Source organism: Onychostoma macrolepis, chromosome 02 (assembly GCF_012432095.1).
Source record: "Onychostoma macrolepis isolate SWU-2019 chromosome 02, ASM1243209v1, whole genome shotgun sequence".
In the NCBI taxonomy this organism is placed as follows: Eukaryota; Metazoa; Chordata; class Actinopteri; order Cypriniformes; family Cyprinidae; genus Onychostoma; species Onychostoma macrolepis.
The window spans coordinates 2,222,131-2,242,110 of record NC_081156.1 but is presented as its reverse complement, the minus strand read 5'-3'; the positions used below and the strand labels follow the sequence as shown (position 1 = coordinate 2,242,110).

Below are 19,980 nucleotides of genomic sequence, written 5' to 3'. Positions count from 1 at the left end.
AGCCCGTTTGCTATATATGGGGCACCTGTAATGTGGGACTCTCTTTGATAGTTTGTAACTAGTGTTGTTTTAAATTATGTTCTAAGTGTTTTAGCGCTTCACAATATAATTTAAAAAAGTTAAAGATCACTGCCCAAGATTAAAAAAAGTAATATTAAATTTGAAAACTAGAAAGGCTCAAACCCCAAAACACAACTTTCCAGGCATTACTTTTTTACACTTAACAGTCAACAATTTAATTGTAAATATAATCAGTTAACATTATAAAAACAACATAACATACTGTAGTATTACCCATCTAGACTGAACTACAGAGTTAGGAATTGTACTTTTATGATATTCGACACCAGAAAATGTTGTGGTTTATTCCCACTACTGCTGTCCAGTGTGGTTTGAGATGACTCCAGAAATTATGTCAGATAGGGCTTTTGTCTAATTTCTTTCTTGTTTAGGATACATGTATTGGATAAATTTAAATAAATAGATTTTTATGTTTTACTGGTTTACCTTTCTCAATTTGAGTGCTCAGTTTATTAGGACTCTGTGACATTCACAGAAGGGACTGAGGGTGGAAAAATGGCTCAGGAGTTCTTCTATGTGTTTCATTGTGGTTTTTTATCACGGAGTCAATTTATCACTGAGACAGACTGTACTTCATCTTTGCCAGCAGTGAATGCAACCTGTAAAAACATACTTATGAATTCTCCTTTTATAATTTTACTGAATGTTAATTAGTTTAATCCCTCATTATAAGGGACGGACTGTGAATGACTGTAATGAATTGGGAGTTGATTAGTCCAGACTTGTAAGTGCTTCTTAAATATGCCCTAGGGATAGTGGAGTCGTGACTTCACCAGTGCTGGTCTGGGCACATAGACTCCAAACAGTTTTGATGGTATTTGTCTTATGTAACCAATTTTCTGCTTCAAGATGTCAAGACAGGCTCTCTGCAACTAATTCTGCCTAACATCAAAAGTGTCTTGTCCTTAAAAAGACATTTGATTAAATGCTTTGAAATGCTTAACTGAGAACCGCCATGAATATCAGGACCTGAACTTGAAGACAAATAAGGCTTCTAGAGAGATGACATCAGTTGGTTATCCATAAATTCCCAATTTGCCTGCTGTTTGTTTACTTGTTTAGAGTATTATTATTTTTTTTTATAAAATGACAAATTTACATGAGTTGAATTGTCTTCTGTTTTGGAGCAGTTTGAAGTTAACTGCAAAGTGCAAATTTATTTCTAAAGTCCATATAAACCTAATATAGAAACTTTTGCCTGACTGACAGTTTAACTTCTTCACACACTGCCATTCTGTCAAATCACATAATAATTTTCTCCACATTTAAGGGATGAATGAAACTTACTAGACTTTTGACTGTTGACAGAAGCCAGAGGTTATGTCGTAGAAGGCCAAAAAAAAATAAAAAACCCTCATACTTAATGTGAAACGAGGCACGCTTTCAAAAGACCTTTATTGATCAAACTGTGTTTAAGATCTCAAATGTAACAACCTTGGCTTGAGATTTTCACACTTTGCTAAGATAAATATTGTAAAATAATTAAATTTGAAATCATATAATGATTCACTGCAAAAACAAAGGTCATGGCAGTAAGTTTTCATTCTCTATATGACATTGTGGACAAATGATGTTTGGAAATTTATAAATGAATGATGTGAACATTTTTTTACATAATTAGTTTATTTCACATTATTATTATTATTATTAATAATTGCACAAGTATGGTAGAATTTTAATGAAATGTTTTTAACAGTCTGAAGCTACAGTAGATGATTTCCAGAATTTGCACTTGATTTGCAGGTCTTCCACATTTCTTTACCTGCCTGCATTCCTTTTATATTGAGAAAAACCAAGGCAAAAATACTGGTGTAATTACGTCTTTTTGCATTATTCTGATATTTACTGCATTATTGAATCAAACATAACATGTTCAGGCATAAACAAATATGGCTACAGCATTTCTGCATGGGTGAATGAACATAAACACAGGTCATGCACAACTAATTAAGTGAGAGTAAGAGAGCGCGACTAATTTGATATGTTAATTGAATGATAAAGCTGGAATTCCTCAGAAGCACATGAATCTCCAGCCTCACACTAACAATACAAATTATATTAACTTCTAAATTGAGAAGTGGTTGTCATTGAAATCATATAGAGAATTAATAAATGGTATAATACAGACCAGATTTTTCATGTAAATATACATCAATATTTGACATTCCTACATCAGTATTTTTGCTACAATGAAGTTGTGTCCTTAAAATGCAGTTATGTATCACAAGTCTTCATTTGCAGACACACAATCTAAATTGTTAACTGTCATAACACAATGCAATCTTCTCCTTTCTTTTCCTTTTTATTCTTCTCTCGGTTTGGTTTAAACATCACTATAGTTTGTATCATGTAATTGTAAAACATCTGAGCAAAAAATGCTTGAATTAGCAAATACTTATAAGCTATATGTTCACAAAACAAATAATATATATATATTACTAAAAAAAAACATGAAACTTAGAAACTGTAACATACATTCACAGGCCATACAGTAACGGTGCTTACAGGGTTTAAAAGCCATTGATAAAAGTCATACCCATCTTCTCTTATGAAAAAAAAAAAAAAAAAATGAATAGATGTAGAAAAACCCTTTTGTTTTGACACCATTCAAAAATGAACAAGTTCTACATTCATATAAATAATGTTTTTTCATTAGGTCTATTACAAAAAAGTGTTTTTCAAACACTCGATAGTTGTTGTTTACTGTACTGAGAATAGTCTTTTTCTTTCAGCAGACCTTTTGGACAGGTCTACAAAAATAGTCATCTTAAAACCTGCAGAATCTGAGAACATTTCAAAGAAAATTAGGAACTGCTAGCTACATATTACTGCAAGAATATAACACCCAGTTGTTGGATAGCAGACACATATACAGTAGAGCATAAAAATAAACTCCACAAAATCAGCCTCCCTCGGGATTCTTTTATTTTCCTGTTTGTTATAGTACTTATACGCAATATTCTTGTGAAATCCTCCAAATCTCACACTGCATTTCCCTCATTTAGTGTGAAAAGTTTCTTCAAGTGTCACCATTTTTTGAAGCTGAATAACTCTCAACCATTATAATGGGCCACAAGGGAGACCACTGCAGGTTTGGCATTATCTGTTGATAGAGGGCCGTCCTCTGCTGGGTTTGCCTGGTTGGGCAGCACTGTGGGTCCCAATGAAGCAACCACAAAAGTGAAGTTGTCTGTGCGCCGTCCAGGCCGAACAGGTTTAGTTACCTTTGAAGAACTTTTCATACTGGAACCTCGCTGGGGTTTGTCACAGTTGATAATAGCTCTGAAACACCTGTAGAACTAACACAGATAAACCCAGACAAACAAGTAAAAGGCATTAGATCAACAACACTAAAATATTCAACACATGCACTTATCAGTTTGCAGGAAATATGCATCTGGTTCTTTACGCTTTAATTTACTTTTTGACATGCATTCTATGTTGTGATTTCACGTCAAATGTGTCAAACTGAAGATAAAATATACTGTATATGCAGTAAGAATTAAGCCCTTAAAATTCTAAGCCTCTATAGTGTTGTTGATTTTATTATTTAACTTTAATACAAACCTTTTTCATTTTGTGCTTTATAATAACTCAATACTTCAGAGAGCTAAGCATCGTAAGTTTGAAAACTGCATTAAACACTACAGCAAGTTTGTGGTCTATTAGTTTCTCTCAATGCTTTAATTTCATATGACCTTGCAAATGAAAACATCCACATTCATTTCAGTACCTGCACTTCATAAGTGCTGCATGCCACAATGAATCATTGCCCCCGCTAGCAACTAAGAATAAGCCCATCAACCATGGCTAGGCTTAGACAACAATTACAGCTTATTTAGAAATTCTGATTAGGAAAGGGCCCTTCTCGTTTCCAAACATCCCCATTACCAGTCCTGCCATTTGCAAAGAGACTGCTATCCTTTTCACATTCATCAACAGTGTCATTTCTAAATGGTATCACATTCTCAGTTAATGACATTTTACCTTTACTTCTAAACAGAACAATTATACAATTTGAAATTGAATAATTGCTGATAATGTACACTGGCTCAATATTTTCCATGGCTGTAATTAAATGTCTGAGAGTAATCTGAAGTAATTGTGCCTATTCCATTCAGAGTAGAGAAAGAAAAAAGAGGTGTGGGGGTGGGTTGGGTTGGGTAATGGTCACTGGTAATGGTAACAAAGGTAAGTGATGCAAATAAGCAGTGAAATGACATAGTAATAATCAGGCATAAAGACAGACTTGTCATTTAATGGTGCTGTATCAATCAATGGGCCTGTTTTTATGTAACACAAAGTTGAAGACTGGAGAGATTAAAACAAACATACAGTATAACATTTAAAGAAAGAACATTATGACAAAGACAATTCATTTATCAACTTTGCACAATGAAAGGACCAAAGTTTAAAAATCTGAAAATTTAAAGTGTGGTACAAAAAGGGAAAAACAAAGCTTTAAATGTTCTCAATAAAACTGTTCTTCAGACAAGAGTGAGACATTATCATTTAAAAGATTAGGGGCTTTTCATGTAAAGACCCTGCACCTGCCACACTACAAACTTCTGTTATTAGTGGTTTTGACTACCATTGTGATCTTTCAAATGAAAGACACAGCCAGGTTTGTGATGCCACTTCCCTTAAGAAAACGTAGTGTACTTAGTATACACATTCTGCTAAGTATACTTATAGTCAACTACATTTCCCCAAGAAATGGAAAGATGCAACATTTAAACACAATGATACCTGATAGGGGTATGGGAAGTTATAACCATCTAGAATTGCAATTCATTAGTAAGAAGAGAATGCACTTCATTTAATGTACAAAGGCAAAACTGTGTAAAGTGCAAAAGTATACATAAATATATATATATATATATATATCAAATGAAAATACTCTACACAAAAATTCAGAGAACTGAATTTGTCATGACTGAACGTAATTGATTCATAACCCTTCTGATTGTGTCATAGACTTTCACATTTATCTTGCTCTGGTCAGAAAAGCCTGAGGCTTTTTCACACCACATGCGTAAGCAACAGCGGGCCTGTGATGTCCTTTAACACTGACAATGTTCCTGCTGTGAAACAAAAGTATAGAAGCCTGTTTCTTTTAGAAAGTAAAAAAAAAAAAAAAAGTTAATTGTGACTTTATATCTCACAATTGCAATTATGTTTCTTGCAATTGTGACTTTAAATATGGTAACATAAATTAATTTCTTACATTATACTTCATCTCTCATTTTTATTATTATTATTATTATTTTTATTTTGTGGCAGAGATACTGAAGGAGTGGATTGCAGATCTACAATGGCCCTCATAATAATGTTAATTATAATATTTCTTGAATAATTATTTATCAAAGTTACATTTATGCATGTTAGAAAATAAGTTGAATATGGCTTTAGTCTGCCTCTTTACTCTCTAAGAAGCTGATGTCATTGTGTGTGTGTAGTTAACTATATTTGATAAGATTCAGGGCAGAGCCCGGCAACCTTGAAGTACAGATAAGTGTTCTTTGCATATATGTGTGAATGTCTATGTTTCACAGCTAGATGCAGAGAGAGAGCTCTAGGAGGAAATCGTCATTTGCCATCACTCTGATGTCCAGGGTAACAGATATACATCTCTGGAGAGACCTATTGCGTCTGACCTCTAATCAATTGTCACCAAATATGATCACTAGAAGATATGCTTCAGGTTTTACGTCCATGTGTGGAGATTTTCTAAGTTTATCTACCAACCAGAATCTTGCTTACCTATGTACTGACATAATTAGTGACCTCTGTTAGAGTATAACTATTGGTGTCTAGAACATGCACGCAGAGCGGCCTACGAACTCCATCGCGAGTGTTGAAGCTGACTTCTGCTGATGAAACTGCAAACTATGTTCTTCAGGAAATTTTTCTTTGATTTATTGCATCTCCGACTCCTGGTCTTTGTTCATCACACCTGGTCCTTGGGTTTTAACTGCAATTCCCCAACAATACTGTATGCAGAGTTGGCGGAAAGGAAATTGCAGTATAGGGCGGGACCTGATTGTCTCCATCAAGAATTGATTAATTCATTGGATTATTGTTATTTGCTTATTGCTGCAATATGATATGAGTGACAGGTTGCTCATATCATATTGCACACATATATGTACATACACATATGTGTACACATAATCAGAGAAGAGACAACATTGTGAGAGGAGAAGTTAATTATTTTGATTAAAGTCTTCAAGGGCATATGAATGAAAAGTGTAAATAAATAAATAAAATAAATAAAAAATAAAGCTGTTATTGGCAATGAGCTGTTGAGAAATGCTACAAATGCTATCCAAATCATAACGGAATACAAACACCAAACACGTAGCTATCAACTGTTTAAGTGGTTGACATTCAGTCAGATTAACTAAAAAGAAACTCATATTTGCTTCTGTCTAGTTTCACACAAACTCAACAGACATATTTTTATTTTTTTATTTATAATTCAGCTCACTGCTGAAAATACTGCTAACACCACTCAGCTTACACATGCAATATAAATGGTTTAGCTTATTATTATGGGCAGTGAAATAAATATGCATAGTTTTTCGCTGCTTATTGGAGTGGTGTGAAATAGACTTGTTATTTAATTACTTCCATTTTTCTTGCCTGTGACTATTGAGAGTTTGAGACAAAACTTAAAACCACAAAATGGCGTGCTTTCTAATCAATGACATTTAAGAGTACACTACATAAAGAGTAGTTAACAGTCCCAAAGAAAAGAAATATTGTACACATAATACTACTTTTTTTTTTTCATCAGATTAATATGGCAAGAAAACATTCAAGTGGAAATAATATCATGCTTCAGTAGTAGTGGAAGATTCAGAAAAAAATTGAATTTATACATGCAATTTTCTCTGTGTGCTCAGATGAGTTATGAACTCTTCAATTTGCAATTTAATATCACTTGCATTACTTTATAAAATTAGTTAAGAGGAAATAATTTAGCATTCCTCTCCAGCAACAGCTCTCATCCACCATTTAATATGACAGCAATGCTACTTAATTTGGTCTAATAAAATTTCAGATGTTAAGAATTATTTCACAGCTGCGCTAAATTGATATTAAATATCGATGGCTCATCACTTCTAAGTGTCATAAAGGGGATGCAAATGTTTTGTCAAGAGCAAAATTTGGCTACATTGGGCATTAACCCTTGTGCGACCTTTTGGACATTTGTCCTTTTCAGTTTATTTATTTTTATTTTTATTTTTTTAGCATTTTCCCTGTGTTATTGCCAGCTGCATAAATTTTGGCACAGGTGTGTATTTTTATTGGAATTTTACTATTTCACCCCCATTTCCTTTAATAAATCTATTTTGCACTAGATACAAAAAATATGATGCAATTTTTGTTAATAGACTTTCATTCTGTTGGCAAGGCTTCAAAATGTTTTTGTTTGTTTTTTTTGGATGGATGTCAGAGTGTTGTTTGTATGTGTGTCATAAAAACAATTGCGTGTGTGTGTTTGTAATATTTGAGAGAGAAAAACTGCAAATCACAAATCCAACCACTGTGTGCAACAGCAGAGTTTTGCTGGCATCCAATGGGGAATATTTGGTACTGCGCCCAAATAAAAAATGTTGAGATATCAACCTCAAATTTGGAACACAACTTGTTTAGATTTATGGCTTTGATTTTCTAGCAGGTTTAGAGTTCAACATGTTTCATAAAATATATATTTTATATAAAATATTGTTCATAAAGAATTTTCATAAACTTAAACCTCTATAACTTTTTTTTTTTTTTTTCACTTTTTAAACTTTTTTTTTTTTTACTTCAACAATAATCTGCCATGGGTCTTCTTTAAAATGAGACCAAACTTAACTCTGTGCTCCCAAGCTTCGATTTTTCTATGCACTAGGTACACAAAATTGTTCCTCTCAGAACCTCAAGGACGAAAATGTCCCCACTGAAACCCATTAAAACTGCTATTTTTAATCGCAGTGACATTTAACTGTAAAATGATGCAATTTTTGTTCAACAGGCTTTCAATCTGTTGGCAAGGCTTCAAAATTATAATTTTTTAAAATATTTTTTACCAGATGGTGCCATTTTTTCAGGTTTGGCCTATAAAGTAAATACACACTTTGTTCCTGTTTTCTGCTTCTGCATATTATAGAGCCAATTGGACAAATAATGCAGCTATAACTGTGTAGGTGTGTTGGTAGCCCTTTGTCTCTCAGGTGAGAATCACTTAATAGTCAAGTCCATTGCCACTCCCTCGCATATAGGCTTTCGATCACAAAATATGTCTTTAAAAATTTTAAACTTTAAAAGTTTTCTGTGAACGAGTAAGCAAGATGATTTTCACATCATTTTGACATGAATATTCTAGCCTGATTACTCAAAAGTCTTATTCAGAACTATTCAATATGTGTTTTATGGCCTTATTTCAGATTCATTTTTTCCCCAAAACTTACTAACTACGCATAATCTTTTTTTTTTTTCTAAAAAATGCAAACATATACATCAATCTTGCTCACATATTATTGTAGCACAGTTTGTGCTGAACACGGAAAAAAAAAAATACATGTTGGCCAATAGTATGTTATAAGTAGCTGAAATAAGCACAAATGTCAGGGCATGTCAAAACATCTCAAGGGCCCCAAAATCACCTCAGACCCCAGAGGGTTAAGTCATATCCATACATTCAATGGATCAAGTTTGATATCTAACAGATATTCAAGTCACAGATACCAAACACAGGGCCGGACTCACCGGAGATGTTCTGTTCCCGGAATCTCTGATGGATGTTGCTGGCCAAGAAATGTTACTTGTATCTGTACAGCATTTTTAGTCTTCAACTCGCCTCAACTCACAGTTTCCATAGTTACGGGCTGGGAGGAATTGAAGACTGAAAATGACATACAGGTGAATCTTTCTTCATCGACTGGAGTGTGATGAATATCCGGAAACATCACTCAGTCCTTCATGCAGTACACTGATAGATTTGCACCAATCAGAATTTGAGTGGCATGGAACATGGTACATGACTAACCTTACATGAAAAAAAAAAAAAAAAAATTGGCTTATATCTCTACTGTATCTATGTGGTTCTTTTCAAATCTGCAGATTATTTCAAAATAGATTTATAATTCTTCAGTGACCTGAAAAACAACTTGTGTGAATAAATAATTGCTGAATAAGGAAATGCTATTTATTGTATTTTATTCAACTGTTAGTTCCAGTCTATAACTTCCACCAGACTTAGCCACTGATTTAAATATTTTTCTAGTTACACTCTTAGCTTCCACCTTCCCATATGTGGACTGCCTGCAGTGAACTCACAAAATGTACAAAATAACTGACAGGCAGAAAGCATCCTGAAAGCCTTCTGACTGGCTAAAGAAGAGTTTCTCAAATTTGGGTTTGTGAGGACACACAGGGGGTTGATGAAAAGCTAAAAATTAATTACATTTAAAAATTAAATCATTTTAAAATAAAAACAAATCAAAATAGAACATCTTTACCTTTTTACCTGCATGTGACCATTTACCATTGACATCAGAGAACAGCAAATGTGAATATGCTTTTAAGTTAATAAATTAAATTTTAACTTCCGGTACGTATGGTAGGTCACTGGGAATCCCTGAGGCTCACTCTGACTGAATCACTTAATTAGAGTTCCTATCCGATGCCAAATTCACAATTGAACCATTCAGTGTTATTTAAACAAAACAAAAAGGTCAAAATAATGATAAGTTTACAAATCAGGCATTCCTGTAGAAGATATTGATTTTCTTCACGTCAACAAAAAAAAGTAATGGCATGTTTGTTTGTTTGTTTGTTTTTGTTTAGTTTTTTTCTGAAATGTAGCAGAGTAGATAAGTATGATTTATTATGTAGTGAAGTAAAAGTTTTCCAAAATGAAAATACTCAGATAAAGTACAGCTACTTCAGAATCAGAATGAGCTTTATTGCCAGGTATGTTTACACATACAAGGAATTTGTTTTCATGACAGAAGCTTCCTCAGTACAACAGAATGACAGTGACAGAACAAAAACACAGATAATAAAAGAATAAAAATAGAGTAGTAAATTAGAAGTAAATAAGGAATAACAATATACAAATTGACAGTTGTATGTACAGGTATATTACAATAAACAGTTTTGTATGTACAGGTATATTATGTGCAAATTTGAAATGTAGAGTAAGTATGTGTGTTAGATAAATAAGAGTATAAGTGTATAAATAGTGTTGTGTGTTCCACAATTATTGTCATGTTCTTGAGATGGATTGCCTGAGGGAAGAAACTGTTCCTGTGCCTGGCCGTTCTGGTGCTCAGAGCTCCGTAGCGTCAACCAGATGGCAGCAGTTCAAAGAGGGAGTGTGCTGGATGTGAGGGGTCCAGAGTGATTTTGCCAGCCCTTTTGCTCACTCTGAATAAGTACAGTTCTTGGTGAGTGGGGAAGGTTCTACCAATGATTCGCTCAGCAGTCCGGACTACCCTCTGTAGTCTTCTGAGGTCAGATTTGGTAGCTGAGCTGAACCAGACAGTTATTGAAGTGCAGAGAACAGATTCAGTGATGGCAGAGTAGAACTGTTTCAGCAGGTTGAACTTCCTCAGCTAGCGAAGGAAGTGCAACCTCAGCTGGGCCTTTTTAACAATGGAGTCGATGTGTCCTACTTTAGGTCCTGGGAGATGGTGGTGCCTAGGAACCTGAATGACTCCACTGTCGTTACAGTACTTTTCATGATGGTGAGTGGGGGGAGAGCCAGGGGGTTCCTCCTGAAGTCCACGGTCATCTTCACTGTTTTACCCGTGTTGAGCTTCAGGTTGTTAAGACTGCACCAGACAGCCAGCTCCTTAACCTCCTGTCTGTAAGCAGACTCGTCACCATCCTGAATGAGGCTGATAAGTGTGGTGTCGTCTGCAAACTTCAGGAGCTTGACAGAGGGGTCAGTAGAGGTGCAGTTGTTTGTGTAGAGGGAGAAGAGCAGTGAGGAGAGAACGCAGCCCTGAGGAGCTCCAGTGCTGATTGTATGGGTGCTGGATGTGTATTCTCCCAGCCTCACTAGCTGCTACCTGTCTGTCAAGAAGCTGGTGATCCACTGACAGACAGAGGTGGGCACGGAGAGCTGAGTTAGTTTGGGCAGGAGGAGGTTTGGGATGATAGTGTTAAAAGCCGAGCTGAAGTCCACAAACAGGATCCTCACATAAGTCCCTGGTCTGTATAGATGCTGCAGAACATAATGCAGTCCCATGTTGACTGCATCATCCACAGATCTGTTTGCTCTGTAGGCAAACTGAAGAGGATTCAGCAAGGGTTCAGTAAAGTCCTTCAGGTGGGCCAGCACCAGTTTTTCAAATGACTTCATGACCACAGACGTTAGAGCCTGTAGTCATTTAGTCCTGTAACTTTGGATTTCTTTGGGATGGGGATGATGTTGGAGCGTTTGAAGCATGAAGGGACTTTGCACAGCTCAAGTGATCTGTTGAATATCTGTGTGAAGATGGGGCCAGCTGGTCAGCACAGGATTTCAGACAAGCTGGTGTAACACAATCTGGGCCTGGTGCTTTTTTCCTTTTCTGCTTCCGGAAGACCTGGCGCACATCGTCTTTGCTGATCTGAAGTGCAGGAGTGGGGGAGAGGGGGGTTGCAGGAGGTGATAATGGTTGTATGGAGAGGTGTTCAGAGTGGGTGTGTGGTGTTTTTTCAAACCTGCAATAGAACTCATTCAGATCGTCTGCCAGTTGTTGATTCTCCACAGTGCTGGGGGATAGTGTCTTGTAGTTTTACAGTGAACCATGGTTTGTCGTCTTTGTAAGTTAAATGAGTCCTGGTAGGAATGCACATATCTTCACAGAAACTGACATAAGATGTTACAGTCTATGTAAGCTCGTCGTGATCATTGGCAGCAGCTTCAAAAACACTCCAATCAGTAAGGTTGAAACAGGCTTTTAAATCCCGCTCTGCTTTATTAGTCCATCTTTTAACAGTTCTTAATACAGGTTTAGCTGATTTCAGTTTCTGCCTGTAGGTCGGCATAAGATCAACCAAACAGTGATCAGAGAGTCCTAAAGCTGCACGTGGGACAGAGTGATATGCATCTTTTATTGCTGTGTAACAGTGATCCAACATATTACTGTCTCTGGTGGGACATGTAACATGCTGTCTGTATTTTGGCAGTTCATGGGAGAGATTTGTTTTATTAAAGTCCCCGGGAATAATTAAAATTGAGTCCAGGTATTGCTGTTCTGTGTCTGTGATCTTATCAGCGAGTTTCTGTAAAGCTGAGCTCATGTGCGCTTGCGGTGGAATTTAAACACTCATGAGAATGAACGAGCAAAACTCTTGCAGCGAGTAGATAGGCTTAAAGTTAATGAAAATGCTTCTAGATCGTGACAGGGCATCTTCTTTAACACTGTTACATCTGTACACCACCTTTCATTGAGGTAAAAGCATGTCCTGCCGCCACGCGATTTCCCCGTTGATTCTGTGTCATGGTCCTCTCTAAACAGTTGAAAGCCCGGCAGGCTTAACGCGCTGTCCGGAATGGCATCATTCAGCCAGGTTTCCGTGAAACACAGAGCAGCAGAGTTTGAGAAATTTGTATTTGTCTGGGAGAGCAGAAGGAGTTCATCCGTTTTGTTGGGTAGAGAGCGGAGATTCGCCGGCTGGATGCTAGGCAGCGCCGTTCGAAATCCGCATTGTCTGAGCCAAGGTTATTTTCGTAAACGAAAACTGAAACTAAGACTAAAACTATTGGTCAAAAAACATTTTCGTAAACTGAAATAAAATTACAATTTCTAAATAAATGAAAAACTAAAACTATAAACGAAACTAACAATAGTAACTGAAAAAACTAACGAATATAAAATAATAATTAGCAGAAATAAATAATCGTGTTCGTGATTTAATAAACTGTCATTCTGTGCCAGAAAATCGGTTGTTTAGGGAAATAGATGGCGCTTCATGCACGTGAGCTGCGTCCTACGGCTATTCACAGAGAATGCGTTTTTGCATTTAAATCAAGAAGCGGCCGGGCTATGAAATGAGAAATAACTATAAAATATGAAATGGGAAATAACAATAATGCACACCTTACAGCACACGAACGTTTAAAAGCGTGCTTGACGTGCGAGAACAACATGAGAGTGAGTTAACAGACACAGAATTAAAAGTTTTGGATGAGCTGACTTTAGTGAATAGTCATTTTGTCACGCTTTGCGATTACTATGGTAACGTCCACCTCGAGTCCATGACACGAGCACCATCTTGACTGTATAAAACGCATCCAAAATGAGAGAAAGCGACAGCCGCGCTGTGTTTTCACCGCTGGCCGTGTTGTGTAAAAGGGGCTTTAGAACTGTTGCTCATCTGAAGCGCGTGCGCGCTGGAGCGGCTCGTCAAAGTAAAGTGCAAACATTTAAATCACCATATCGCATTTATTTTTGAGTAGTATGAGGTTTCAAAGCATTTTAGATTGTTTCGTCTTATTGTGTACGTTCATTGAGGGAGACGGGACATACAGTGTGCACCGGTGGCTCGTATGTGCAAAAAATCCAACAAATTAATGCATTGAAAACACAGATGGACAAAAATAAACTTTACAGAGTTTCAATGACGATTGCAAAGAACAAGCCTGCGTCCCAATGTGCACACTGTCCATGCTAAACTCTATGTGATATTAGTCATTTTTAATACTATTTAGGGCAGACAGGGTGGATAGTATGCACATTGGGACACAGGGCATGTTTCCTCAAATCCAGCACTGGAGGGCCATTGTCCTGCAGAATTTAGCTCCAACCCTGATAAAAACTCAACTGCCTGATGCTGTCTAGTAACTCTGAAAACTTTGATTAGCTTGTTGTTTGTAAACTATTGGCATATTAAACAAGATTACATCTTTAATATGAATTAATATGAACATGAATATGAATTAATAAATTGTATAGGCCTACATATAAGCTGCATATTTTTGGTTTTTGAAACCAAACTAAAACTGAAACTAAAATATATAAAAACTAAATAGAAATGTGTTCACAAAATAAAAACTAAACTAAAACTAACAAAACCATTAATGAAACTAACTAAAACTAAACTGAAATTATAGGAAATTTGAAAACGATATTAAAATAAAAACTAATTTAAAAATTAAAAACTATAATATCCTTAGTCTGAGCTTCACGAGCGCACCGGCTCGCTTCTCCTGTTTGCGCGTCCTGAAGCATTTGATCAGTGCCACTGCTCTGCCAACTACAATGTCCAGCAAAACATCAGAATAGTCGAAAACCGGTGAAATATCGGGTGATGTGTACTGCCGAATGTCCATCAATTTGTCTCTGGTGAAACTGATTGCAGGGATATAACTAAAGACAGGACAAACTAACAAAAACTTAAAAACAACTGTGGAGCATGCCACGGAGGCAGCCATCAGTGGCACCATCTTGTTAGTATACTACTTAAGAGTATACTTAAGGTTAGTAAAATACTTTTTATGTCCACCACTGCTCAGTATTAAATTGTTTAAAGAAATGGCGTATATTCAAGTGCTTATGGCCCTATCATTCTTATATTCATTGCATCATCACTCTTTTTTATATCAAATTGCTTAATAGACCTATCAGTAAGGCCCTCCCCTCAAACGCAGATGAGCCAGTGGCAGTTGAGTATCAATTGCACAGGGACCTGAACTCGAACATCTTGAGGTTTCAGTGCCATAGAGAAACATTGGAGGATCAGAAGCTTTCATTGGTTTGATGGTGTTTATGTTACAAAAATGGTAATGATGTGCCTGAGGTACTTGTAACATTGATTCTAGGTATCCTGAGAGGATGGGCAATGGAATTTATTTTATACCATTTCCTAAACCCAAGCAAGATGGTGTTAGATAAACGTTCATTTTCTGGTTGTCATACTCTCATTAAGTTCAAGCAGAACGTTAATGTTATCTTGTGCTTCAGTAAGGTATCTCTGGCTAAAACTAGTTAACGTTAAAGTTAGTGAGTCCATGCTAACGTACAAACCTAAATAGCGAACTGTTCTCGCATCTTGTACAGTGTAGGTCAAAACACATAAACGAAGGTCTAAATTTCAGTGCCTCTCCATATTAAACTGGTTAAATGTAAATTAATAAAATTTTACCCTGTGGTGCATGAACAGTGTTGATCCTGGATGTTGTCATCTATGATCGTGATGACCGTAACATAACGCTTCTCCCACTTGCATTGTGATCTGTAAACCCTCGCTTCCAAATTAATCTTTTTACACACCATATTTATTTAAAAATCGTATATATCACTCCATGGCATATTTTAGTCCCACTTGAATGCTCCTCTTGAATGCCCAAAATTTATCAAAATCAACTTGGGACAAGGTTTTCACACTGACTGTCATTGTAAGACAGTTAGCATCTCTGTTTGTTTGTCCGAGTTAGCAACAGTACCTGGGGGCTCTGGCTTACCCATAGGTCAACTGCACGCTGTTCTAGTCCGTTTTAAACCCACTACAAGCACACTGCTCAGTGAGACTAATCTATCAGAATATGCAATCCTTTAGACACCAGATAAAAGCTGTGCAACAAAGCAGGACAGAAGTTCTGATATGACATCACATCTGACAAGAGTGACTATGAACTGTCTTGAGAAATCTGTCTCAATGACAGACATGCCTTTACATGCTTCTCGGCAGTTTCTTTGCTGTCTGTGCCTTTGGTCCATCTGTATGCATATATGACATCTTTTCTGAACTATTCTAAAGTTTGCTTAACTTGGATTAAATTAGTTTGCTATAATAGATCTGTACTTTCTACATAGACACACACAGCCAAAACACAAAGCAAAGAGGTTTGTGTCCACACTGGAGGAAACGTGCTGACAGTGTTGCATTATCGTTTATTTAAATAACAACAGCACATTCAGATGTTGGACAAAGCATATCAAAACAAAGAGGTAATTTAACAAGCAGGGTGAATGCTGTGTTCCTCTTTTCCTCAGACATTGAAAGACTATAAAGAAGTGGGAGCAGGATGCTTAGAGCTGGACACATAATTAATGTCAGCTAAACAAAATGCACTGATATAGTGTCTAAACATAAGTCAAGACATCTGCATTTTTGCTGATGACCATTTCAACAAGCATAAAAGGATGGTTTTCTTGCTGATTCAGAATCAAAATGAGACTTGTTAAAAGAAACTGTACAAAGAGACTGGGTCAAAACACAAATTACAGTCAGTATATTCAAACCATTAGATTCAGGAGTGATAATAGTATGTTTTGAAGGGCATGGAGTTGTAGACTTTAGAGTGATGCTTGTCCATCCAAAATTCACACCTCCATGTTGGTTTGGTGGTAGCAACTGCCATGCATTTTCTAAGGTCTTATAAATGTCATTTTAGCATGTTGCTGTTGTGTGGTTTTCTAGGGTGTTTTGGATAGTCTCTAAGCATTGCTAGGAGGTTGCTAGGGTATTCTGCATAGTGGTCAACATGTGCTTCATTTCTTATATTTTATCTAAACACTCTCCATTCTAGGTTAATTCAGCTATTCAACCAAAGTGCTTAAACAGCAGGATAGCAGGTTCATACTTACTGGCTACATTCAGAGATCGGCATAAATACATGAAAATTATTTAAAATACAAATACAAAGTACTGTGTAGAAAAATGTATTTAAATACAAGTACAGTATTTTGTATTTTGAAAATACACAAAATACATGTGAAATTGGCCATCCAGTGCAGTTATCTCTATAGGCTGAAATCGATCTGGACCTTATTCTGAATGCAAAAAAAAAGAAAAAAAAAAAAAAACAGATTTGTACAACTGCTTAGAAACTTTAAAATAAGTTGGTTTTTTTGTTGTTGTTGTTTTTTTTTCATATTTATTTCATGTAATGTGTATTTTGTTGTTTAAAAAATATATACAAATTAGGAAGTTTATCTTAAATGTGACCCTGAACCACAAAACCAGTCTTAAGTCGCTGGGATATATTTGTAGCAATAGCCAAAAATACACTGTATGGGTCAAAATTATCGTTTTTTTTTTATGCAAAAAATCATTAGGATATTAAGTAAAGATCATGTTCTGTGAAGATATTTTGTAAATTTCTTACCGTAAATGTATCAAAACCTAATTTATGATTAGTAATATGCATTGCTAAGAACTTTATTTGGACAACTTTAAAGGCGATTTTCTCAATATTTTGATTTTATGCACCCTCAGATTCCAGATTTGAATTGAAAAATTGACATTTAAGACTGGTTTTGTGGTCCAGGGTCACAAATGTTAAAATTACAATGAATTAAGATAGCATTTGACACTATTTGCTCAAAGTTCAAAAGGTGATTTAAAAAAAAAAAGCTTTTTTGTGGTGTACCATTTATCAGTGTTTTAACAAATGCACACAATCACTACAATAAACTGATGGTGACAGACAGTGACTAACCTTATTCTTTTGTCTCTAAATAAACATGCATTTGAATAGATGGGTTGTAACGAACACAGGAAAACTAGGTCAAAAGAAAACTAACAGACACGTAACATGGGTGAACACAATCACCTGATTTTGTAAATGTGACAATTTTTGTTAACACTTTATTTTAAGTTGTCGTAATACAACGTAATTACCTAATTAAGTACTTAGTAGTAGTCGTTGTACTTACATGAAACAAAATGTACTTACCATGTCATTATGGAACAGCCTGTAATTACAGTTTGTAATTATGTAGATGTAATAGGCAGCTACTGTTACACATATGTAACAGGCCGAGTCTGTTACACAGCTACTTGTACACTTAAGTACAATCTTGATACACTTTATTTTAAGTAGCTTATGCCTGTGTAATATTCTGTAAATTTAATGTAATTAGAAAGGTATTACATGTATTTAAGCTGTGTACTGGTGGGTTAAATCGAACTAAGGTGCAGCTGGATAAGGTGTACAGTATAATTACACATGAAGTACACTTAAGTACAATCTTGATACACTTTATTTTACGTCACGGCAGTAGAGGCGGCGCGACTATAACGACACGTAAATAATCCCGCCCACTCTAAAGCGGTACTAAACTGCAGTGGAAATGCAAACCGAGCCGAACTGAGCCGTGCCGTGCCGTTCTGAACCGTGCCGAGCCGAGTCGTACCACGCAGTGGAAAAGCGCCAAAAGATTCCGGTAAGACCAAGGGTGGCGGCCTCTGCATTTACATACACGAGGACTGGTGCACCAATGCTAACATCATAGACAGTCATTGTTCTCCCGATTTGGAGTACTTAACTGTTAAATGCAGACCCTTCTATCTGCCTCAGGAGTTTGCCGCTGTTTTGGTTACAGCTGTTTACATCCCACCTGACGCTAACACAGCTCAAAGCTACTTGCTGCACACTATAAACTCCAATCAGACTATTCATCCTGACGCCGTTCGCATCATAGCAGGGGATTTTAATCATGCAGACTTAAAAAGAGTTCTTCCCAAATTCCATCAGCACATCAAATGTGCAACAAGGGGGGGAAACATCTTGGATAAGGTGTACTCAAATGTCAAGAAAGGCTACAGGTTGTGACACTGTCCCACAAAGACACATGTTTTATACTCAATATGTATTAAGATGGTTTTATACCTATATATTTGAGTTTTAATGGTTTTAAATGTTGTTAGCCATTATAATAGGATTAAAATAGCCATTTTAATCCTCTTAACTATTTTAATGTGTGTATGTTTTTAAATGAGTCTGGGTCTGCCTGTCCTGTGATCAGTCACATGACAGGAATCAGGAAGTAGACCAGTATAAAGCAAGCAGCATGTCAAACATTCAGGGTCAGTGACCAAAAGACTGCACCAGCTGCATTGAGGAGTTGTTTTAAGGACTTTCCATTCCAGCATCTCACCTATTTTGGATTATCACTCTCTTTGGATTGTATATACACCGGTGGACACTTTTACATTGGAACTTACAGCACGCTGGATTTCTTAAGGACTGTTTTAACGGTATGGAACTGAAAGACTCTGTGCTTTTAACAGCCTTTCAAATTTCACAATTATATTGTGTTGTTTTAAGTTCTTTGTGAATTCTGTAAATACACTATTTATTCCTTCTACTTTTGTTGTTGTCTCATCCTTTTAAAACACTTATGTTACCTCACACAGTTTAATCTGACCCCATTTTAAATCTATGTAACTCGGCCGATAAGGCCGATCGTTACAAGGTAAATTCCACTGCCTCATTTAGGGCAGTCAGACCACCTTTCTGTGTTTTTAATCCCAGCATACACCCCTTTAAGAAGGAATACTCCCACCACTACCAAGATTGTGAAAAATGGTCAGAAGGAGCCTCTTCTCAGCTCCAAGACTGCTACAAAAGAACCAACTGGGATGTCTTTGATAATCAGGATTTGGAAGAGTACACATCAACAGTGCTCTGCTATATTAAGAACTGTGTCGACAATGTCACTGTCGACAAACGCATCCAGATTTATTCCAACCAGAAGCCCTGGATGACCAGAGGGGTCAGGACCCTTTTAAAAGAACGTAATGCTGCCTTCAGGTCCAGAGATAAAGCTCTCTACAGTGCAGCCAGAGCTAACCTTAAGAAAGCCATCAAGGATGTAAAAACAGAGTACAAAAGAAAGATTGAGGACCACTTCACACACAATGACCCACAACGACTTTGGCGGGGGATTCAACATCTTACAAACTTCAAAAGCATTAATCACAAAATCTCACATGCTAATGTCTCGTTGGCAGAAGAACTTAACTGCTTCTTTGCCCGCTTTGAAGTGAAAGCGCCAGAGACAGTCACATCACCAACACCCGGCCCCAATGGACACGCACCCCCATTCACAATACAGGAACACAGGGTGAGGAGTGTGCTCAGGGCTGTTAACCTAAGGAAGGCTGCAGGCCCAGATGGAGTGA

General features: G+C 36.5%; 1 protein-coding gene across 1 annotated transcript in view; it reads right to left on the bottom strand.

The window, feature by feature from the left end:
* Positions 1–1,981: 1,981 nt before the first annotated feature.
* The window catches only part of tmtopsa (teleost multiple tissue opsin a), an 81,303-nt gene continuing 63,304 nt past the window's right edge, over positions 1,982–19,980 (bottom strand). Inside the window, exon 4 of the mRNA XM_058761850.1 lies at positions 1,982–3,380. Coding sequence (XP_058617833.1) covers positions 3,135–3,380 — 246 coding nt within the window. The 3' untranslated portion in view covers positions 1,982–3,134. The remainder of the gene's footprint in view (positions 3,381–19,980) is intronic.